The 24,419-nt window shown below is 46.9% G+C and overlaps 2 protein-coding genes across 2 annotated transcripts; both read right to left on the reverse strand.

Moving 5' to 3' along the window:
- Positions 1–1,075: 1,075 nt before the first annotated feature.
- On the reverse strand, positions 1,076–8,561 carry MMAA (metabolism of cobalamin associated A). The gene is made up of 7 exons (XM_032955431.2): positions 8,168–8,561; positions 5,198–5,422; positions 4,684–4,806; positions 4,149–4,319; positions 3,349–3,434; positions 2,782–2,931; positions 1,076–2,598 (listed from the first exon to the last, which is right to left on the reverse strand). Exons 1-7 carry the CDS (start codon positions 8,385–8,387, stop codon positions 2,299–2,301), a joined length of 1,275 nt encoding a protein of 424 aa, XP_032811322.1. The 5' UTR covers positions 8,388–8,561; the 3' UTR covers positions 1,076–2,298.
- Positions 8,562–10,051: 1,490 nt separating this feature from the next.
- On the reverse strand, positions 10,052–23,042 carry HDAC3 (histone deacetylase 3). The gene is made up of 15 exons (XM_032955430.2): positions 22,959–23,042; positions 21,554–21,636; positions 20,986–21,128; positions 19,905–19,986; positions 19,635–19,691; positions 19,390–19,445; positions 17,964–18,097; positions 16,499–16,579; positions 15,958–16,031; positions 15,688–15,752; positions 15,267–15,356; positions 15,114–15,172; positions 14,518–14,597; positions 13,341–13,501; positions 10,052–12,355 (listed from the first exon to the last, which is right to left on the reverse strand). Exons 1-15 carry the CDS (start codon positions 23,011–23,013, stop codon positions 12,286–12,288), a joined length of 1,290 nt encoding a protein of 429 aa, XP_032811321.1. The 5' UTR covers positions 23,014–23,042; the 3' UTR covers positions 10,052–12,285.
- Between the last annotated feature and the right edge of the window lie 1,377 nt (positions 23,043–24,419).

Here is a 24,419-nt window from a genome sequence, read left to right on the forward strand (position 1 = left end):
GAGGTCACGGGGCAGACCCAGGTGTCACGGGTCGACTGAGATGAGTGGCTGATGCACCACCGGTGCCCCCTACTGTGCCAGCTTGCTGTGCTTGAGCCACCAGGCGCTCCGCTCATTGTTGTGAGCGTCGCTCCTCTGGCCCTCCGTTGTTGTTGGAGGGCGACTGCCTCCAACTGCCCAGTAGCGTCCTCCACAGAGGCCAATCTTGACACCGCTGGTACCAGTCATCGGAAAGTCCACTCAGCTCCACATCTTCCTGTACAACATCACTCCATCTCTTCTCTAGCCCGTACCGCGCCTGTTTAGCCCCCCTCGATCTGGCCGAACAAAAGATGTTTTCGGCATGCAGTGGTTGGGCATGCGGGCTACATGACCCAGCCAACGCAGCCTTGCCTGCCGGAGGAGCTTACCGATGGGACTTTGCCCAGATCCTTCAAGGATTTGTGAGCTCCTCACACAATCCAGCCTGGTTAAACCCAGGATGGATCGTAGACAGGCCAGCCTAAATGTTTATAACCGGCGAAGATGTTCCATTAGGGGGGTCCACGTTTCGCAAGCATAGAGAAGGGAGGGAATGTGGCCGAGAAGATCTGAAGCTTCGTGCGGAACGACAGATCAGGTAGCTTCCACACAGCGTTACGCAACCGATGAAAAGATGCCGCCTGATTGATTCGGAGTGAGACCTCTGCTGTCAAACTGGAGCCGGTCATGAGCACACAAATTTTATTGCTCCATCTCCTCAGAGCACGCCCTCTCAAGCGTGTTCACTTGAAGACTGCCATTCCGTTAATTCTCGACCACCAGCCATCATGTGAGACATTTGTGAAAAAGAGCTTTATAGCTCATCGGATTCCTCCAGGATATTCTGATCATCAGATACGTCTCAAGTCAATCTCTAACCTTCATGCTCTCCGATTCATGTCCTGTTTCTCTGTTATTATAATTCCAATAATGCACCACTCCATCCTTACATGGGCACTCTCCAGCCAAGTAAGGAAAAATACAATTTTGGATAAAGTTTTAAATCGGTGTGAATTACATTCTCCGACATAAAAATTCACAAATAAACAAAATCTCAAGTGTGCCCAGAAGCATGGTTGCTATATAGGCCACATGTAATTGTCTTACATAGCTCAGAACCACAACAGACGAACATTGCCCAGGACTCATCTGATAGAACCTGAACTTTAAACAATCCACATCCTTCCGATATATAACTCATCTCTAAAATATTTAGATTTTTTTTATGCCAACCATTTGTACATTGTTATGGAAACAATAATTGTGTAAAATTAAGATGTTTATGTTTTTATTACTTTGGTGTTCATGGAGCCAGTATCAAAATTGTTCAAGTTTTTTTAATGTCAATGTGCTCGAGCCCAATCAGTTCGTTACAAAAAGCATTTTTAAGCAATTCAAAGATTAATATATCTAGTTGTCGTGAGTCCAAATGTTTCTATTCAGCAGCCTTCAATCACTTTTAATCACATTTAAAAAATAAATATCTTACATTGTAACAAATCTCTTCTTGGCTGGAGCCTCAATGATTATAAATTAATGTTTTCATTTATATGCAAATAGTAAACATGTGGCTCATATTTAGATAATTAAACCGCTTGTGATAAGTGTTAATATTCACACAACATATGTATGGCCCCTAAATATATGTATAACCACCACGAACACATATATTAAAATTTACATGAACGTATAATAGAACGCCTTTGGCAAAAGTAAACCCCAATTGACAGCATCCCAACTGCACACCTTGGCACAGTCGAGTCCAGCAGGGTGCAACTTTAATTATCACCGCGGCATTCAATTCCCATTCATTTAACTTCGTGCACAGACACAGCGCCAACTCTCGTGGCACGGTGCGCGTTAACCCCCTCACTCATCACAAGTCAAAGGCTTCCACCACAGGCAGAAACAAAAATCCTGAGAAAGTCGGCTCCTGCCTGAGAAAACTCATGCGGTGTCCGGGTGACATCCGTGTAACGATCGGACAATAATCCGGCATTGATCGGGCAACCGTCGGGCAACAATCAGGCGTTCGTCGCGCAACAATTGTGCAACGTTTGCGTCAAATAAATCAATGATAGGGCAGGAATCAGGAGATGATGAGAAAAAATGAATGACTGCACCGCAATCGTGTGTTGATCTGGAAAAAATCTAAGGAAAGTTGTGCAACAATTAGGCAATGATAAAGCAGCGATCAGGAGATAATCACACCACAAGCATTCGACAATCATGCGAACAACAAAATGGGGTGACTGGGTGATGGACCATACACCGCTATCACCGCTCCTTGGCCACATCCTCCGTGAAGGCTGCCAGCAAGGCATCAGCCGCCGCCCCGGGTGCCAGCAGCCCCTCGGCAACGCGGGTCTCCAGCTGGGTGGCACGGGCGCGCACGACTGGGTGAGCGAGGAAGAGTTCCAGGACGCCGTTGCGGATGAGGGAGCGCATCCAGGAGGTGCGCTGGGCACACCGCCGTGCCTGCAGGGAGCCTGACGACAGTCCAATTTCCCGGAATTCCAGAGCCACATCCCACAGCTCCGGCACACCCTGACCCGTCTGCGCGGAGACGCGCATTACCTGTGTGTGCACACGTGTTGGCGACGTGCCGTATTGTTCACAATATGGTAAGGTGGCCGGCTGGTGCGGAGGTCAGAGATACAGCGCATTAGAATATGATGTGTCCACCCATGTCATCTCCAGGATGCACTGTGGTTGTGTGGCCATGACATGGAGCGTATGACTTGACCGCTTTGGTCTCACCCGAGGCTTCCACTTGGGCAAGCGCTGGCGCATGAACTTCAGAGCGCTGGTGTACTCCGCCTGAATGTGCCTCGCCTGCGGCAGGAGGTCACCGTCTCCCTTCGTCACCACCACCGCGTCCGCCACCTCGACGATGCCGCGCTTGATGCCCTGTGATGGGGCGCACAGCGTCGCCATCCAACAGGCACAATACAGGCCAGGGTGGGTTTTGTTTGTACATGCTGCCAGCAGAACACATGTCATGTTCAGACTAAAGGGGCAAACACTAGTGTGCAAAAGAGCCAGGACGAATAAAAAACAAAACTCTTGCAAGGGGATAAAATAAAACTATTTAATCACAAATGGTGGAAAATTACTTATTATATTATATTATTACCCATAATCCTCAATGACAGTGGATGAGTTTTCATTCTTATATAGGAAGTAACAAATGATTTGTATTGGCTGGATCTGAATTGTGAGAGATGAATCTTCAGATGCCAAGGTTTTGGGTAGATAATGGATTAAAACAGGGATCATAATGGGGAGCACAAGGGAGCAGAGGGTGCTAGGAATAATATAACTGACCTGGAGTTCATCGCCAGCTCCGGGAGGGATGAGCAACAGGAACATGTCCACCATGTCGGCTACGGCGAACTCCGACTGCCCCACACCTACCGACAAGGAGCAGGATCGGCTCAACACAAACCTCCCACTCTGCTTCACAGCATCAGAAGATACAAAGATTACCACTTACTTTATTTAAAACATTTGCCCCAAATGTATCACAATTGCGCTAATGACACGTCACCAGACAAAGTATCCAATCGGAACCCTCGCAGAGCAGTGCCACCCTTTGTGTTAAACAACTGCCCAAGGAAATGGATATCACAGAGCTACCTCTGAGATTCACTGAAGTGGCCTCTGATCCACACAGTACGGGGTAGCACTTTCCCACAAAGAACAATGTTTTTTTTTTATTCTCAGAGCTGCAAAGTAGACAATTTAAGCGTAGAAGCACATTTAATGTGATGAGTTTTTTATATAGGTATTGGTAACCGGACAGAGATAATGTCATTACACTTGAAACACAATTTAATAATGGGCATCTGAAACCTGGATTCGAATTAAGGATGTTAGCAGTCTGGCTTAGCAATCTGGCCTCTGAGCCACCCGGCCACCTGCAGAGTTTCCCACTTTAGCCAAACAGACAGTAGAGGCAATTGAGCCACAAGTGAGTCAACGATCGGTAAAGCAAGCGAGTGATTGGCTGGGCGAGTGACCAGTTTAGCGATCGAGCGAGTGGGCGAGCGAGTCAATCAGTTGGGTGAGCGATCGGCCAAGTGGACGACCGTTTGAGCGAGCGAGCGAGCGAGCCGGAGCCTCACCCACAGTCTCCACGAGCACGGTGCTGTAGCCGGCCGCCTCGCACACGACGATGGCCTCGTTGGTGGTTCGCGTGACGCCGCCCAGCGTCCCGCTGCTGGGTGATGGGCGCACGTACGCGCGCATGTCACGTGACAGCAGGGGCATGCGCGTCTTGTCTCCAAGCAGGGAGCCTGCCCGGCAGCAGAATATCACGAAGAGCCAAATGTTTATGCCGACTGGCAAACGTTCCTTATCAGTGTTGCCAACTTTATTTTTTTGGCTAGATTTAATAACTTTTTGGGTTTCTGTAGCAAAACAACTGAGATGAGGACAATAATGCAGATTTAGGAACCATTCCAGATTCATATTGTCTTGTATAAGTTTACTGCTTATACCTGGCACACCATCTGATTATATTTTTGATGACTAGGTGTATCTGGCCACATCTAGCAACTTCTAGAGGTTGGTTTGGCAACATTGCGCAAAAGACGTTGGCAACACTTTCTTCTCATGCGAGTTTCTCTGCTGTGGTGCAGAACCCCCTGCGGCCCACACCTCCAGAGGTGCTGGAGGAGGGATCCACAGCAAGCACGGCCAACTTATCTCCCCTCGCCGTGAGCATCGTCCCCAGGGCCTCGATAAACGTCGACTTCCCGGCTCCGGGAGGCCCTGACAGTCCTGATGCAAACGACACACCAAGGCTCTGTTTAATCCAGAGACCTGTGACCTGGCGATTGGACGAGGTGAGAGCTGGCAAATCACGCAGAGATTTGTGAAATTCCAAACCTACTGGGCTGAGTTTGAGTCACAGCCACGGGTATCAGTAGTGAGTGATATCTGAACCAGTTCTGGGCATCCCCCTTCACAACCCGCACTGAACAACGTGAAGTAGGTTCAAACAACCAACTCGGTGTGGGGATGCCTTCATCTAATAGCAGATCGACAAAACAGCTGTAAATTGTTATATGCACATTATAATTATAACCTATTATATATGTATGTAGGATCGCGGGAATTGGCAGGAGTAAATATGCGACGAGTCGACTGTTTGGGGGACAGGGAGTTGAACCTATGCGGAAGGTCTCGGGCCGCCCCTCTGTGCTCGCTTCCCTTTCCCTCTGGCGGTGAAGCAACCGCCCCAGCAGCTGCCCGGCGAGTTGGCGGTGGCGCGGGAGCGTGGACTCGGTGAGGGTGATGGCCTCCGCCAGGCACGCGCGCTGCCCGCTCACCAAGCCATCGTAGAGATACGACAGCCGGTGCTCCTCTCGTGGTGACAGGTCCGCACCGGCGGGGTCTGTGGTGCACATACGGACATACGCGCACGCACGTGTAGGCGAAGACGCACGCATAAAGACAAAGATATAGACAAACACACACACACATGCAAATAGACAAATACAATCGCATAGACAAAGAAATATTGCCCCGCCCATATAGTCTCTAACAGACTGTTGGGAGACAATGCTTTTAGTGAGCACCTATTAAGGCCGAAACGACATACAAGAGGGGTGGGTGGGCTGCTTTTGTCTCCCCAATTCAAATGTTTAAACACATCACCAGGTACTCATGTAAGGCTTAGTCAACCTAGGGGAGGGCCAATACAAGTCCAATAATCACTTGCCACTTCCGGCAGCCACGGCCTTGAATCGAACCGAGGTTGCTGGGTTCACATTGCTAACCGCTACTGCCATTGCGTCACACCATGTACAAACGTGGACACGAGCACACACGTGCGTGAATACTCTCAACCTGCGGGGGCCAGGAGGTGGCCAGTAAGTAGCAGTACAGCAAGTAGGTTACAAGGCTATGTGAGCGCAGTTTTGCATCCTATCGATTGTGTGCAGTGTCTCGAAATTTGCTCCCACAAGCAAAATATATAAAAAAAATAATTGGCCGAACATTCCAGACACAAGACCCTCTTTAAATTGAATCTTGAGTTTCACAGTAGGCTCGGTGGAATTCGTAGCAAGTTGTTTTGGAGGGTGAGAAATTAACATGGCGACACTGGCTTTACACATACTGCATCACAGTTAATGCATGGGACCTTGTACAACAGCACACTGCATACAAAGCTATGCCATGCAGCAATTTACACACTGTGAAAAACACATTTCTACAATGTGAATACAACTAGGTGATATACACCATATCACACGCATGGCATCTTACATAACATGGAACGTTGGAACGTTGGTCCAACGATTCCAAACACATATTGCATGTTTACGTGGAAATACATCATACACATTAATTCACGCATGTTATTTATCGTATCGCACAGATCACACACGACATCACAGCACAACTTAATTCCACACATCATACAGTACATTCATACATTACACGGACCATACTACATCACACCACCCATTACACACATCGCATCATACTTCTACCTTACTCCCACACACACATCACACCAACCAAATCACACCGCCCATCATAGATGACACCAAGTCACACACACGTCACAACATCACCCACACCACCCGCTTAATACAAACAACCTCCCATCATATCACAACATCCCATCGCCCAGTCACACACCACATCACATCGCACGCGTCCGTACACATCACACACACATCCCCGAATTGTATGCCGTGCCATTACCCAACTACATCACCCCCATCACGTCACCTGTACGAACAACAAAGATCCCCCGTGTAGCCTGTAATAGACTGATGGGGCAAGTGCTGTTAGCGAGCACCTATGAAGGCCGGCACGGCACACGAGGGGGTGGGTGGCCAGCACCACGCCCGGCCGCCTTTGTCTCACCCAGTGACGATGTTTACAACACAGCGTACCAAGAACTCATTTGAGGCTGAGTCCACCTAGGGGAGGCCCAGGACCGGTTCAAGTACGGTAATCGTCACTGTGTGTTGGCCGTGAGCGGGAATCCAACTCGGGTCGCAGGGTTCGTAGCGCAGCGCGTTAACTGCTACACTACCGCTACCCATACTAACACACACCACATCACCCAGAGGTCAAACACATTCTCTTACACGCAACATCTGTCAATCACACGCCAAACATCAACCATCACGTCACCCACAATAACACCCCCAACATCACATTACCCATCATCCACAGTCAAACACATAATCAAACACTACCCACACACATCACATCACCCATAATAATCAAACACATCACACTACCAACCCACCCACACACAACATCACCCAGTCTCACATCACCCCCCATCCTCACATCATCAAACACATCACACACTACCCACACCTCAACAGCATCCAGTCTCACATCACCCCCCATCCTCACATCATCAAACACATCACACACTACCCACACCTCAACAGCATCCAGTCTCACATCACCCCCCATCCTCACATCATCAAACACATCACCCACTACCCACTACCCACACCTCAACATCACCTAGTCTAACACATCACCCCCCATCCTCACATCATCAAACACATCACACACTACCCACTACCCACACCTCAACATCACCCAGTCTCACATCACCCCCCATCTTCACATCATCAAACACATCACACACTACCCACCCACACACAACATCACCCAGTCTCACATCACCCCCCATCCTCACATCATCAAACACATCACCCACTACCCACTACCCACACCTCAACATCACCGAGTCTAACACATCACCCCTCATCCTCACATCATCAAACACATCACACACTACCCACCCACACACAACTCAACATCACCCAGTCTCACATCACCCCCCATCCTCACATCATCAAACACATCACACACTACCCACACCTCAACATCATCCAGTCTCACATCACCCCCCATCCTCACATCATCAAACACATCACACACTACCCACCCACACACAACTCAACATCACCCAGTCTCACATCACCCCCCATCCTCACATCATCAAACACATCACACACTACCCACACCTCAACATCATCCAGTCTCACATCACCCCCCATCCTCACATCATCAAACACATCACGCACTACCCACCCACACACAACTCAACATCACCCAGTCTCACCCAGTCACCCAAATCCCCCCGACACCCTCTCACCCACAGCCCGCCTGTGAGCCGCCCGCGCTCCCCGCCCTTCCTCTCCTCGCCCGCGGCCTCTGTGGCCAGCCGAGACCGAGGCCCTGTTGGGGCCCTCTAGGCCCCAGTGAATGTCCCGGCCCGGGTTTAAATGCCTCCCGATGGGCCCAGACGACAGCCGCTGCCCTCCGTGAAGGAGAGGGCGGCGCAGCGTGCCCGCCACCACCCTCAGCTCCAGCATCGCGGGCGAGCGGTGTTGCTTACTGCTTACTCAGACTGTTGTCAGTGTTGTATACCAGTAGGTTGTTTAGTCGCTGCTGTTAACTGTGCCACAAGGATTTGTCCTTAGCGGTGTGTGTGTGTGTGGGCCGTGTGTAAGAATCGATTCCTGCGCCACGGTTTCAATGCGGCCCGGAATCGAGAATCGATAACGATGACGCTGCACGGGTGCAAAAGATGATTGTTTTTGTTCCCCGCCTGATGAAGCTGGTTGTCAAATCTCCGGCGAAAGCTCAGGGTCGGTACTCAAATTGTACACGTTGTTGGGTTTGCTTTACTTCAGCAGCACGCACCGGGTGTGTGGTGAAGTAGTAACTATATATTCTGGGGTCTTTCGGTAAAGTCACGTAGATAGGTTCAAAGAAAATAACTAAAAAAATGTTTCGATCGCAACACAAGCGATCGTCATCAGGAAGAACTAATGTGCACGTTTTGTTTACGTGACAAACCGTTACCCATTGGCTGTGTCGGGTGGTGGTGGTGGGTTAACGACACATTTATATTTACGCGATATATACCCCCCACTCCCCCTTTATTATAGATACTGGTCGCGAAATTCGACGTGTTAAAACGAGTACAGTATTGTATTTGTTGTACTGTCTAGGGTTGTTAACCGGTAACTCGTTGTCATAATCCATTACCTGTTCAGAATATCAGCAACCTGGTATTCGATTCTAGTAGAATGTGGCGTACATACGGCACAGCGGCCTGAGTCACCGCATGGTAGATTTACACTCGTTTCGAGGTGACTTGGAGATGTTAACCTCCTCGCCTGATATGCAGGAGGTCGTGGGATTGATGCGGACGCTGACGCCTGCTGTATATTTGGAGTTTGCGCGTCTCTCTCTCTCATCATTGCAGTGGCTATGAGATGATAACTACCTCGCCTGTTATACAGGAGGTATAACAGGGGCTGATTATCACAAAGCGTTATTTAACCCAACCTCCCAAGTTCGATTTCTGGCCACAGCTAAAATCAGTGTTGTCATGTTTGAACCGGCCCAAGGCTCCACGTCACCAACGTGTATGCTGTATGTTGAACATCTTTCACACCGTATGTAGCCCCAACCGTTCTAATCGGAGGTGTTGGCGGAAGGACAAACTAAACACAAAAAAACAGTTCTATCGAAATGAGTTGTCAACAGACTTAAAAGTGCATAGCTCCCAGAGGCCTCCTCATATCGTAAAAGCGTTCCAGACGGCCGCAGAAGCGCATCTGAGAGCACGTGATGCGGTGCCCGTCTTTGTTCGATGGTTAGACAAAAGACGCCGCGAGGATGACCGTGAGAGTTCGCGGGATGGTTGATGATCCTTGACGAGATCAGCAAGGTGTTGCGGTTCATGTGGCAAGCATGGTTAATTTTTGTGAAACAACCCCCCATTACCAACACTGCGTGGAAAGGCCTTCATCCAGCAAGGAATTTATAAATGCCTGCATTATACTATATGCCTACATTATATGCGGGCAGGGAATTAAGTCCTGTACTTTATAATTCAGTGGCCACTTTAACATTTCTGTAACTATTGATTTGACAAATGTACAGAACCTAGGCACATGTTTTGTACATATCGATGGTAAGGGAACTTACATAGGAATCGTTCCAAACACAAAAAAACAAATCACTGTTTTGTACAAAAAGACATTGCCTTTATTTTTAAAACGCATTTATGTACAAAATTATATGTACGTCACTATTCTGCACTGTGCAACGTAAGTCGGTACACATTCACACAACTGATTAACAGATGTACATGTTTATTACAACGCAGATCAGGGCTTACAGGTCACACTTTACCATGAGTAAAGTACTGGATGTATTCACGTGCAGTCTGTTCTCCGATAACGCCGCGTGTTTTCGTAACGCAAATTGGATATGACGTGATGAATGTATTAGGGAACGCATTTTTTTTATAACGCAGATGTGAATTGGATATCACGCGATTGAGTGAACAGAACTACGTCGCGCGAGTAGGAATAAGCCGTTGAACGGCTACCTCGGCATAGCATCATCCAAGGCGGGATACTTCTAGATCAGTGGTTCTTAACCTTCAGAAAGGGCATCTCGCACCCACTGAGGGGTTCCTGCACTCCAGGTTAAGATTGAGGCGCGTGCTAACCACGCGCCTCAATCTTTGTTCAGCCTGCATAATACGCATCTCACGTGTTATCGCGGACTGTGCTTTACCCCATATTATTAGAATGTGATTTTTCTATAATGCGGTGTTCTTTAGGAACGCAACTACCGCGTTATAGGAAAACAGACTGTATCTGAGAAGTCACAATATCATTGCACCACAAGACTTGTCTTGTTTAACTGTGAATATCACAGCCATACTAAAAAAATAGACTGAAAAGAAACAATTACAACTATGCGATTGGTTGGATCCCTTCCGACCTTTCTGGTTTACAACTAAAACAGCACAGCACAGCAAATGGTAACTAAAATAAATAACACTTTTTGAGAAATTCACACGTATGCGACAAGGCCATTTTATCAAGTACGATTTTATGTTCGGCATGTAACGATTTTCCCTCATCATTGTTTTATGCCAAATTTATTGGAGGGACAGTTCGCCGATCGCGCCCCTGTGGCTCGACCATTCGCAGTTGACAGGGAGATTCCTGTATGCATAACTGTACTGCTTGCGGTGATGCTGTCACGGAAGGAAATACGTGCCATCTTGTCTCCATCTTAGTCTCCCAAGCAGCCCATGGCCGGGGGGTCCCAGGTGATGGATTCCCAGCCTCCAGTGTGGCAGCGACGTTCGGCCACGTGATTTTTCTTCCCGTCATGTACAATACTGTACACTACTGTACACGGATGTGTACAGTATTGTACAATACATTCCGTTTTTTTATTCTATACATTTACCGTACAAGCTGTATTTAGCGTTATAAAATATTAATCGTAAAATAAAAGGGGGTGTCGAATTGCGAGCCGTCAACCTCAACCTACTTTTCACATTTGCCTCCGAGTTTGCGGATTTACTGATTGCGGATATTTTCAAGAACGTAACCCTCGTGGATGGGCAAGGGTTTGCTGTATGATTCTAACGATTCGATGCGTGTATTGTGGGCGTAATAACCAATGGAAAGGAACTACTGGAAGTGATAGAAGAACTTGGTATAGAAGTAGCGCTCCAGAAATAAAACCAGAGCAAGCAAAATAAATGTTACGTAAAATGTAAGTTACATGTACGTTCACCAAACCATTAAAGATGATCTCTCAGTCAGGAGTGGACGAGCAAGTTTTGGTGCCTTTGCAAACATGAACTTACTAATGAAACGTAACGTACCAATGTGCCTCGATAAGAATATTTCTAATCAGTGTATACTATCTGATATAACTTAAACATGGGCAGGGAAAAACTAAATGGAACAGGAGTGGAAAAGTGTGCAAGAAGCATGGCAAGGTACATGCTTGGAATTACACTGAAAGGAAGAGGAACACAGAGCAGAGAGCAGACGCAAGCCAGACACATCATATTGGTTAAGAGGCCTTCAGAACAGTAACACGTCAGTGAAAAGGATGACGGCATAGTGGTCGAGTCTAATGATTGAGTGGCAGCCAAAGGAGAGAACATGTCCGAGTGGACATCCACCGCCAAGACTGAGCGATTAAATCAGCTCATCGTGAATTGGGTGGATTGTTACACTGCGAGATCGTGAGGGAAGGGAATGCGCTTTGGGGGAAGCCTTTATCCAGCAGTGGATAAATCACGGCTACTGATGACTGTGAGAATAATCATCATTTATAAATCGATACATCATTACATGCCTAGTTGATATCGTGGAAGAGAACTGTGCTCGGACGGTCACACCTCCGCGCATCTTCAGGCCTCCACGTGGCCCCCGGCCTTCACACCTCCACGTCGCTCTCCCGGTCGTTGTCCTGGTCTCCGTCGTAAAACTCGTTGGCTGCATCGGGCCTGCTCGTCGCGAGACACATCGCTTGGCATCACGAGGAGGCACTCGACGGCGTCACAGAGCAACGCCGTGAACGCAAAACACAAACACATAACCAACTGGGGAACAGGTGGACTCAGCGACAAAGGGACGAATGGATGGACAGGACCTATGGGCAATTGCATCGCAAAGCTGGTCAGTCCATTAAATAGTCACCTGTCAATTATGCAGGGTAATGGGGGAGGGAGGGGTGACCCTGATGAAGCTAAAAACAATGCAACAAACGTGTAAATTAGGCAATGCAAATCTATTGGTACGACGTGTGTTTTTTGCGGTTGTGCAGCATAGCTCTCTAATGCAATTTCAAGTTGTGCCTGAGCGTTGATCGGCAATAAATCTGATGTTTCTCTCCACGTGCTGGGAACTTTCTGGACACTGTGCCACATGTGGCCTATGGGCTTTACAAAATGAAGATGTGGGCCGTTTTCGGCCCGCAGGTCATAAGATCCTTACCTCTGAGCTAAGCAATAAGCGTGTCCGTGTATGAGTAGGTGAGTCTATAGGCAGGCAATTGTGTGTACGGGTAGGTGTGTGTTAGTGTAGCGAATAGCACGCTGCGCTACAAACCTGGCAACCCGAGTTCGATTGCCGCTCACGGCCAACACCAGTGACGATAATCTGAACCGGTCATGGGCCTCTTCTAGGTCGACTCGGCCTCAAATTAGTACCTGGTGTGGTGCGTAAAAACATCGCCACTAGGGAGACAAAGGCGGCCGGGCATGGTGCTGGCCACCCACCCCCTCGTGTGCCGTTCTGGCCTTCATAGGTGCTCGCTAACAGCACTTGCGCCTACAGTCTGTTAAGGCTACACGGGGGATCTTTGTCTTTTTGTGTATGGGCAAGTGTGTATGGATATGGTTAATTTCGTGTGTGGATGCGTGTGGATGCATGTGGATGCGTGTGGATGCGTGTGGATGCGTGTGTATACGCCCGTGAGTGCATTCGTACTTGACTATGGCGTCGTCCGTGCCGGGGCGGGCATCTGGGTTGGGCTCATCCTTGCGCTCGTAGCTGAGTAAGTCGGAAGGAACCTCGTGGATCTGAACGCTGGGTGCGTGGTTCAGCATCTTCAGGTTCTCAAAGATACTTTGCCGGATTTGCTCCAAGTACTGCAGTGCAGTGGGGAAGGCAAGGTAAGTATAGGACAGTGTATCCGAAACAACGTGGGCAAATATACCATGTATTGCATATAACGGAGAGACCCCAAAAAATGTAAATACAATTCAATATCGCACCTGTGAAGCTATTTATATACAAATATCACTGTAGCCCGGTGTTCTTCAATGCAAGGCCCGCAGGCCATTCGCTGGCCCTGGTGACCTCAGTGTGGTCCCTGACGTGGAACCCCCGTCAAAGCACAAATCGTGAATACACCCCATCATGCTGTCAAACCCAATTGGTTTCAAATGTGTGGTGGCCCTCACGCTGATGTTTTATTGGCAAAAGTGGCCCCCCTCTGAAAATTAGTGAAGAACACTGCTGTAGCCTTTGACCAAATCACACAAAATGTACCCGATCTCACCAGGTCTCCGACTCAAAGCAGGGTTGAGCCTGGATTGTGTTTGGATGGGCGACAACCGTGCATAACGCGGGTGTTAATGGCTGCTACAGGGCTATGATGTTGGCAGCAGAGGGCAGAGCAGAAATATATATATTATGGTACTGTAATTCTATGTTCCTGCAGCTATGCTCCCACTGTCAACAAACTGTAGTGAACAGTGTGGTGAAGTATGGTCTCAAGCAATCCCGACGAATAACATGGGGTGGGGGATGCCTTCATCTGGCGCTCGCTTGAAAACGTGCTGTGAATTAGTGTTAACATGGAGGTAACAGTACATTGTAGACACTGTAATGTATGTATATATCGTAATGTTATCGTAAGTAATCTCGTAAATTATGCAGGTTCCATATAGTAGCATCATGTATGTCGAACTTCTTTCGCACCGTACGTAGACAATGATGTCAAACGGAGGTGGGTGGGAAGGATAACAAACTAAAGCCAAAAAAGCAGTTCTAAAGAAATTAGTTTTCAATCTAGTTTTAAAAGTTCATATGGTTCCAGTGGCTTCCTCATAAGTTGAAACTGCTGCTTTCCTACGTTAAAACTTGCGAAAGTGCATCATACCTGCTTGGAATTCTGGTTTTCAATGCGAGTGCTGATGTCTGGATGCAGACTGAAGTCGGGTGAAAAGTACTCCAGATACTCTGAAACAAAACGACACTGAGATTATCATCAAGTGTGTAAACACATCATTAAGAGTAACGAGGTCAAGGACAGGTCACCATGCCTCGCCATCCCTTCCTTCTTCTTCCAGATACTGCAGTTGTAAGGTCAACATCCGACCTTCAAGGTCTGCTCTTACGGTGTGTATCCCACTTGCTTCATCCACCCCTGGGTGTTCCATCCAAAGCCCACCTCGGTAACCTGCCCCTCCTCCCTCCTACACGTCCCCACTCATTGCAACGTCTGCCTCATGATTACATCTGCAAAACTTCCGTTTCATTCCCAATTTGTATTTTACTTACCCTATTTTTTTTCATATTACTAATATTCTCCACATGCACCTGTAATCAAAGGACAGACATTTTTTTCGAGTTCTTTTGTTAAAATACAGATCTCGTACCCATACAGTATAGCCGACATCACTACTGCCTCAAACATCTTACCAAAGTTGGCATATGTAAAGTTTACACGAGGATGCAACCCGAGTAACTACTCACCGTTGTAGGGAAGTTCATCGCTTATCGGATCGTTCATCAGCAAAGAGGTTTCATATGTCCTGCAACATCAACGCCAAGGCATTAGGCACCGCCACCCGCAATCACCGATAGGCTAACAACCGTTGTAATGATCAGATAGATAACGCGACTCACCAGCACCGTGCCACATTCCTCACTGTGTAGCCCCCTCCGCCGAGCACCAGCAGCGGAATATTGAATGACTTTACAAAGTCTACGCACTCGCTGAGACCGACATTACACGCGCACACACAACACCCGGTCTCTCAAGGCCCATCGCGAGAACATCACAAATAATAATTAACATCTGTAAGGCGTATCTCATCCGCAGATTCCAATGCGCCGTGGAACGCCATACCACAATACACCAATGGAGTTTTTCTATCTGCTAGTTGACTACTCTGGACAAACTGTCATGGGAATAATGGAATTAGCAGCCTACTTTCTGGACAATGGGATTTTGTGGGTTATGTTTTTCCATGACGCCCTTCATAGTTACGCGTTAACACAACAAGACAGGCAAAGCAAACCGCCATCAGCCGCCAGCAACACTTACCCATGTCCCTTGATGCTGAGGTTGAAACAGCCCAAGCGATCACAGCCCAGTGAGTCGGCGCCGCACTGATTACAGGATGCACACACACGCATCTCCGATTAGCACGGATGGCTAAATACAGTGCGAAAGAAGATCCACACACACATACACGCCAGGTAGGCGGGCGTATCACAATGGAGCAGAACCAAGTGGACAACTTGGGAACAAGTAGAGCCAAATCGATAAGAAATGGGAGGGCAAGCGCACACACGGTTATCTGGGCGATCTTACCTGCAGCACGATGCACGTGGGCTGGTAGAAGTCCATCACCTGCTTGATGATTGGCTGGAACAGCAGCCTGTAGCCTGCATAAAGTCAGGAATCAAAAAGTATATGTCAAAAACCGAGACCTTCTGTAGAGAATTTACATTTGGGGCATGTACTGTTAGGGAGCACCTATTAAAAGTGACACTGCACTCAGGGGGCTTCGTGGTGTGGCAAGTGCCACGACCTTTGACTCTCTCCCCACAATGTTTGCACACACCGTACCAGGTATTAATTTAAAGACTGAGTCGACCTTGGGCACGGGCCCATCCCAGGTTCAGATACCAATCGCCTCTCATTTATCCATGGACTGGAATGAAACGTCACTCAGTCAAGACCGTCCCGAGTCCTGGGGATGACCGACTGATATTGTCACACGCTCCGCAGAATACTGCAGTTCTCCATGGTCAGAGGTTTAAGGAGAGTGAAGAGATATGGCAGCTACCCTCAACAAAACAAGATTGATGTAAAAAAAAATTGACGATCGGGCAGTCGCGCTGCAACTCACACTGGTCGTCGATGCCGTCCCGCAGGGGGACATTGACCGAGTAGTAGCGCCCGCTCTCTGCACCCACCTCGTACATATCACCTGTGAGGTGTGGCACACGGCAGCACGTCAGCCGCGATGTCACGCCACAGGTCCTAACCCCACACTCAACACTGTCTAAACATTATAAAAACTATAAAGACTTTTTCTATTTTAAGAATAGGTGTTAAGATTTTCAAATACAAAATAGATACCCTTCGCAAGGAATCAAGTCTGTATTAACCACAGGTACTTGCTATTTGTGGTTAATACAGACTTATTTTATCGCCAGAAAGGTCTAAAACCTATTCTTATTTTTCATACTCTAAGCTATATAGCTCTTTTTTCAGAAGTGACCTGGCCACAAATGATAGCAACGAAATGGCTTATCAAGTCGAAATTTATAGCAGCCAAATACTCTAAACGCACGTTTCAGTTGGAGCGTTCGCCGCTTGTTTCAGAGGTTGACGGTTTGAATCCAGCGGCCACCCCGATTAATACTGGCGGGTTTATAATATCCATGATACCCTCCGCTGTCTGCTTCACAGTGGACTTTGCTGCATCGCCCAACCTGCTGCCCATCACGTAGCCCTACAGCAGCCTATAACACCTGTTTTTATTGATGGTGGTTGCCCATCCAACCACTATCCAGGCTCAAGCCTGCTCAGTTTTGGAGAACTGATGAGATCGAGCGCAAGTTATTTATACAGTTAAGGCAGTGTACACCAACAACAGACCAAGCGTATGTTCCAGAAAATAATGCTTTCAAACATGACTACGAGGCCAAGAGATATATATTTAAACTAATGTCAGACAAAGTAGTTGTTCACGAATTATTACACTGGAACTTGAAGCACATTACAGATATACAGCAACTAATCACTTAATACATTATTTGGTAATATTCCGTTGGCAGTGTTGGACAAGCACAAACACCTTGGCACGTTCGTAAATAACAGTGACCTTAAAAGCTAAAATGTATAGTTGGCGACGTTTCGAGCAATGGCCCTCCTTCATTGCACATTAATACGGGCCAGAAAGACAGTGTATAACAGAAGTTGAAGACTGTATACTTTACACGATGAGACCTGACGAGAATTACAACACGTTTAAAATATATTCTTCGTTTTTTCGGTAAAGTCACGTTGAAGGGAAACAACAAAATAATAAAATATATATATAACAATAAAAAATTCTCACGACGTTTCGACCATATGCATACCAACACACCTGAAGATGACCGTTTGAGTTATGGTCGAAACGTCGTGAGAATTTTTTATTGTTTTATATATATTTTATTATTTTGTTGTTTCCCTTCAACGTGACTTTACCGAAAAAACTAAATATGAATTACTGCAGTCACGAAAGCTTTAAATCAAAATGTTTAAAAGATGTTTTAACAGCTTAAGAAATAAATCAACAATTCTCGGAGGGGGGCTCCTCTCACCTGTTCCGGGGAAAAAGTAGTTCCCATATTTGTGGAAGGACACGGTCATGACGCGGTCGGTGAGGTAGAAGGCTTCCTGCACCCCGTCGCCGTGGTGGATGTCAATGTCGATGTAGAGCACACGCGGGTGGTACCTGCGCACGCAGTGGCACCGACGATCGCTCTATCACGCATAGCTAACGAGAGACACGGCCCATGACTGACGAGTGTGTGGGGGCAGCGCTGTCCATCAGCGGAATGGCACGTACGTGTCAATGGATGAAGGCCTCTCCGCGCAATGTTCGGTCGTGAACGTACTAACATCATCATGCTGGTCAGCGTGGGTTCGGTGATGGCAGAGAGTTTAGACATGGGAACACATTTGGAGTTCACATGTCTCTCTCCCCGTGGTCGTGTGGATTATTCTCCGTGTCCTACGGTTTCGCCCTCCACATTTCGAATCAACATGCGTTGAGAGTATTTGACTGCTATACATTTTCACCATGGTAAGTCACTTCGTTGAGCTATCATTTGTGACCAGGTTGATTCTGAAAACTATATAGCTCAGTGGGCCCTACCTGCTAAAATAAATAGTACATAGGTATAGTACAACAATTTATATTGTAGCACTACCCTCTGCTGCTCAGAAAGTAACCCATGAAGGGACTGCGTGGATAAAAGGGGCGTAAATTATTATATAATTATTTCCCCCCCCCTTTACTTTGCCATCACCAGCAGCTGTTTAATATGCAGATAATAATAATGCCTAATTACCTAGGAAGGAGTGGAAGCAGTGGTTCTGTGGTTAGCACACTGCGCAATGAACCTGGTGGACCCAAGTTGTATTTCTGGCCACGGATATGACCAATGGATGAGAATATCTGTACCGGGCCCCACTTCACCAACCTGCACTGACCAGCATGATGAAGTATACTCAAACAATCAGCTAAATATGGCATTGGGCAGCCTTCATCGAGCAGTGGATAGACAAAGGGCTGTAAATTATATAGGTGCCCAGTGAGAGTCGGGATCTCTTTGTTCACCGAGGCTTGGGTTAAATAAGTCGAGCAAAAACAGCAAATTCTCATGCATAAGCAAAATCAATGCAGGAAGTAACATTTTATAAATGTACAACTTATTGAAGAACATTAAATAATTACATTCTCAATAAAGATTAAATAATATCAACTTTTAAAATAAACACTAACTTGCATGCATGCATATAAAAAAACACATTTGCATTCATAATTGCAAAATAGCGACTCTTAAGAATAATAATCACCAATTCATTTTGCTTTGCTTGGAATATCATTTTAGAATCGACCACTTTGGCCATGTTGCTCAAACATTCACCCTTGAGCTGGCTGTTAAATAAAGTATATTACAGCAAACAATTTATTCGTGGAAGTAAATTAATCCTGGAAATCAAGAGACACAACAAACTTACTTCAACAGCTCCAGGATGGCAATAACTATGTCATTGACATAGCAGAATCCCGATGCCTGAAAACACAGTCAAGAGAAGATTCGTTTAAATGACACAAACCAGCAGCGGCAAACACACAACACAGCAAGACTACCACATCCCAGCAGTTTTCCCTTCGGCGATCTAATTTCACGGGAAAAGCCGTCCGTTTTGTAAACCTTTCACATGAAAAAGCAAAGACAACTTTCTGATGAGCAGAACGTTACCTCAAACTTCTTGGCGTGATGAAGCCCACCAGACCAATTGATTGCAATATCGCACATCTAATTTGGGGGGGGGAGAGATAAAGGGATATAACACACACAAGAAGCAAGTGTTTTAGCAGCAGAATGTACTGGGAGTGATGCTATCCACTTCCAACACCATACCTGCCCATGGAGTGTAAATCCAGATATTCAGCTGCTCAGCACTGTGCGGCGATATCCAGGATCCATTAATGAATTTGATCGTATGGGCACGAGCGGACGTAAGCTCACCTTGTTGTTGAGCTGCGTCGCTCCCTGCAGGGAGGCACCCGTGTACCTTGCACAGAACTCGAAGAGACCGGGAAACACGGGGCTGTGGGAATGACAACGCCACACGGTCGGTGGAAAACCAGCCCGATGCCTACAGCAGATGATAGAACTGTTGGAACGCTCCTGCATGTAAATTTTTGTTGTAACCCTCAAATGTTTTGCAATATCGCAATTCGATGAATTGTAATGATGTTGGGTCGCGGTTGAAGTGTAAAATCAAGTCTTTTACCATTGTGTTGCATTGTATCCCCTCTACAGGTTGTAGGGGCGATCTGAACTAATTTTGCGCATAATAATCAGAGAAAGAAATTAAACGCACGCTCTTGTGTCATTTTTTTCCCCCCGATTACATTCGAATTGTGCTATTAGCGTTACGTCATGACATGAAGACATGTCCACTCGGAGCTCTGCAGCTAGCAATGCATCAACATATTTCCAAGAAAGGCCTTGGAAGATGACATCGCAGAACTACTCAAGGGCACTACATCAATAGGCATTTTTATCCACACCTGAGTGTATATGCCCTATGAAAAGCGTTCACTGCATGTCGACCAAGGCAAAAATGTTTAAATCAAGAGTTGGAATTTAAATGTGAATTTTATGTTAATTGCATATGTGCTCCGTGAAACAATTGGTGATCAGACAGAGATCATCGACTTGCTACACTGAAAACCTCGCTGAATCATTGGTTTGTCCAGATTCAAACCCAGGACCTGAGTGGTGCCAGCTCTTCATTTATGTATCGATGCATTGGTTCACATGACTGTAGGCATTGGAGAGTGCTACATTCAACACAATATGAATAAAAATGATTAACCATTTGATTATACACCTGAAACAAGACGATTGAGTGAACGTCTAGAAGGGATGGGAGTGAATCGTTACACCCCTACAAATACCAAATATATATAAAAACAAAATCGCAACGCAAAATTGCAAAACACATCGACTCATAAGGGATGGAGGGTCGAATCCTTATCCTGGAAGTTGGGATTTTGCACCCAAAAGTAGAGGGTGGAGGAAGAGTAGTAAAATATCCCACCAGTCGTCCCCGACGTTGAAAGTGTTGAGGCTCTTGGTGAAGCCCTGGATGTTGTGGGGCGTGACGCGCTGCAAGAAGTCAATGTACTCCTCCGAGTGGAAGCGACACATGTCGTGCTGCGACGCGCGGTACGGCTTGTAGACCTGTGGAACGCGGGGGCGCAGGCACCGTCACCGACAATGCAAGCCGGGCGCCTTGAACACCAAGCCTACGTGTACAGCAGCAGCAGCAGCCTGTTATTAATCCATTGCTGGTTCGAAGGCCTCCCCGTAGTGCGAGGTTCATTTGGCCAAGCTTCTTTCGAGGTGGTCAGTGCCGATTGGTGTTGGAAGCATTCAGACAAACTGCCGTTTTCATCCACGCTGCACTGACTGGTGATGTTGCATTGATTTTGGTATTTGTGTGTGTGAAGCCATCAAATGTTTCGATTAAAAAGCCATATTTTCGAAAACCAAATTTAACCACCTCCAAAAACACAAGAATGAATTTGACATTTTGACCGTGAGGTTGCTCAAACGGTGAAGAAACTGTCCCTGGACAACCCTGGTGACAGTGCACAGCCACCGACCATCATCTTTTTGTGAAGGCCATAGTGCAGCACGAGACTGTGGGTGAGCGCCAGGCGATGTGGCTTCATCGGGTGGCCAGGCCCTGGGCACACGGGGAAAACAAAGTGGCATTGACTTCATACAGTGGATAGTACAGGGACGAAATGCTGCAAACTTGTTAGACACATACCCAAACTATTCTCCCCAAGGCCTTAAGAGACCAAAACAAAGCCCCCCCCCCCCTCAAGAACTTATATAGTTCCACCGAGCACCCCAAGGGTTTATAGGGCCAATGTTTACCCCCACATGGACTCATTTCACAAAACGAAGCCCCCAAACGACTCATAAAACCAAAGCCCTTCCATGGGCTTAAAGAACCAAATTGTGATTGCAGACGGACTCAAATCCAAACTATGCCCCCCAAAGATAACAACCAAAGCCCGCCCCGAAGATTCATATAGCAAACCCTAAGCCCCCCTTGTCCCACTCCCCAAAATCTCAAATAACTAACGAAATCCCACCACGGTGTCATACAAACTAAGCCTCATGGACCAACAAAACCCAACTTAGGCCCCCCACAGTGACTCATTCCCCCCCCCCCACAAGGGCTCACAGAGCGCCCCCTAATCTCCCAAGAAAGCCTCAAAGAGCCACAGACCCTCAACACGACGACAAAGAACATCCACCACACTGCAACACACATTGCGTCCACCCAGCGCTTGTGCCGGCGAGGATTGGTGGATAGCAATGATCGCTGTGAACGAAACTGCCTTGCCCTGGGCCATAAAACCCTGGCTCGCCCGAAGGTGGCTGTCCAGCAAAGTGTGAGACTAATTGCCATCTGTTTCCATCTGTACGTTGATACCGTGTGTGTGTGTGTTGCTACCCCCCCCACCTCCCAAACCTTCGCTCAAGTTTTTTTCCTCCGGGTGTTCCGATTTCCTCCCAACACGGGACAATAAACTGCCATCAATTAACTGGCGCAGAAAACATATTCATCAGAATCCGAATATTTATTTAAGAAATCGGACGAGCTATAAAGATCTTCCCCGCTCTCCCCCCCCCCCACACTACAGACTGTTCCGGTAAAATAATAAACCCGCTGTGGCAGCCCCCCCCCCCCTGCTGATAAAGACTCCGAACGACTCGGTGCGACTCTTGCGCGACACAGAGTACAGAAAGCAAATCGTTTGTCAACGTCGACAAAAACAACCGCGTAGCGCGGCCGCCGATTGAAGCCTAAGGATCGCGAAACCGAACAGCCATTTCGGCCGCCGGGATGCCGCCACCGCCGTGAACGCGACCACAACAACAACAACAAACACAGGGATCCGGCAGCAGCTTTCAGACGGTTCCCAAACAACAATTAATCGTCCAGGCTTTCGCGCGTCGCTTCCTTCCTCGCGCCCGCCGTCCCTCCCTCACCGTAGTGGAAGTTGCCCACGTCCGCGTCGTAAAAGTACGACACTCGCGCCGCCATTGCAGCACCGCTGAGGCGGCTTCCGGGGGGGGGGGGGTGGTGGGCGGTGGGCGGGGCGGACTCCGAAGCGCGAACGCCGATTGGCTCCCATCTCACATCATCAACATAATTTATATAGCATCAACATAATTTATCTAGTGATTTAACAGAACATTTGAAACGTTAACATAGTTTTAGACTTGATTTTAAGCTTTCGTGAATGCAGGAATTACTCTTTGTTTTTTTCGGTAAAGTCACGTATAAATAAGAAATAATAAAATAACAAATAGCGTACGACGTTTCTGTGTTAGTTCCCCCTACTTGGGTGTCTGTAAATTTTGCTCTTCTGTACCTGATGATGGCTGCTTGTGTCGCAACCGAAACGTCGTACGCTATTATGTTATTTTATTATTTCTTATTTGTACGTGACTTTACCGAAAAAAAACAAAGAGTATTAACATAGTTTACCGTAGAAGAATTATGTTTACATTCTTGGTTCTTTCGGTAAAGTCACGTAGAAGGGAAATAATAAAATAATGAAAAATTAAACAATAAAATTCTCACGACGTTTCGATTGCTGTGGTTTTTCACACTTGACGATGATTGCTTGTGTTGCAGTCGAAACGTCGTGAGAATTTTATTGTTTAATATTTTTATTATTTTATTATTTCCCTTCTACGTGGTGACTTTACCGAAAGAACCAAGAATATGAATCCCTGCAGTCACGAAAGCTTTAAATCGAAATTATGTTTATGTTTTGGGGCCGTATATGGAGAAGGAATACTGGAACGGGGTAGTGGACAGCATAGCAGTTCATAGTAGAGGTCTTTTTAGGGGTTACATCGCGTACATTTATATAAATGTGTCGTTAAAACCCGCCACCACCCGACACAGCCAACTAGTAAGGGTGGTCACGTAAACAGAACGTGGCCAATTTGTCACTAAGCCAAGCCACAACACATTTATATATTAACGCGATCTAACCCCAAAAAAAATCTCTATTATGGATGATATTGGTCGCAAAAGCCTGCCACATGTTAAGCATAGCAGTTGTACGGTTTACAACCTGGTATTAATGTACATGGAAGACTTCCCTGCACTGTACTAGTAACGAATTGGCACGTTCTGTTTAAGTGACAAACCTTTACTTATTGGATGTGTCGGGTGGTGGCGGGTTTTACGACACATTTACATTTACAAGATCTCATCCAAAAAAACATATTATTGATGTATAGTGTAGTGTATAGTAGTTGTAGTGTATAGTAGTGTATAATGTATAGTAGCGTACCTGTCAACCCACACGGTTTACCCCGGATTCTTGTACAGTGAAATAGATTTTTTCAAGTCCATACGGCGCACAGCCGTTTCAATGCGGGCAAAATAAAATTGTCTATTTGTGTGTGTTTCTCCCTTGTGATGGGACTTTG

Source organism: Petromyzon marinus, chromosome 16 (genome assembly GCF_048934315.1).
Source record: "Petromyzon marinus isolate PM22_M1 ecotype Great Lakes invasive population chromosome 16, UKy_Petmar_22M1.pri1.0, whole genome shotgun sequence".
Classification (NCBI taxonomy): Eukaryota; Metazoa; Chordata; class Hyperoartia; order Petromyzontiformes; family Petromyzontidae; genus Petromyzon; species Petromyzon marinus.

What these genes read in the sequence shown, in the direction of transcription:
- MMAA (XM_032955431.2), bottom strand. Translation starts at nt 8,387, where the DNA reads ATGCTGGAGCTGAGGGTGGTGGCGGGCACGCTGCGCCGCCCTCTCCTT. An exon ending in GCCCGAGACCTTCCGCATAG is followed by an intron (nt 4,807 to 5,197) that starts GTTCAACTCCCT and finishes CGTTTGCATCAG; the next exon opens with GACTGTCAGGGCCTCCCGGA. An exon ending in CGTGCTCGTGGAGACTGTGG is followed by an intron (nt 3,435 to 4,148) that starts GTGAGGCTCCGG and finishes CCTTGTCGGTAG; the next exon opens with GTGTGGGGCAGTCGGAGTTC.
- HDAC3 (XM_032955430.2), bottom strand. Translation starts at nt 23,013, where the DNA reads ATGGCGGCGCGAGTGTCGTACTTTTACGACGCGGACGTGGGCAACTTC. An exon ending in CTACTTTTTCCCCGGAACAG is followed by an intron (nt 16,580 to 17,963) that starts GTGAGAGGAGCC and finishes CACACCTCACAG; the next exon opens with GTGATATGTACGAGGTGGGT. An exon ending in GGACGGCATCGACGACCAGT is followed by an intron (nt 16,032 to 16,498) that starts GTGAGTTGCAGC and finishes GACTTTATGCAG; the next exon opens with GCTACAGGCTGCTGTTCCAG.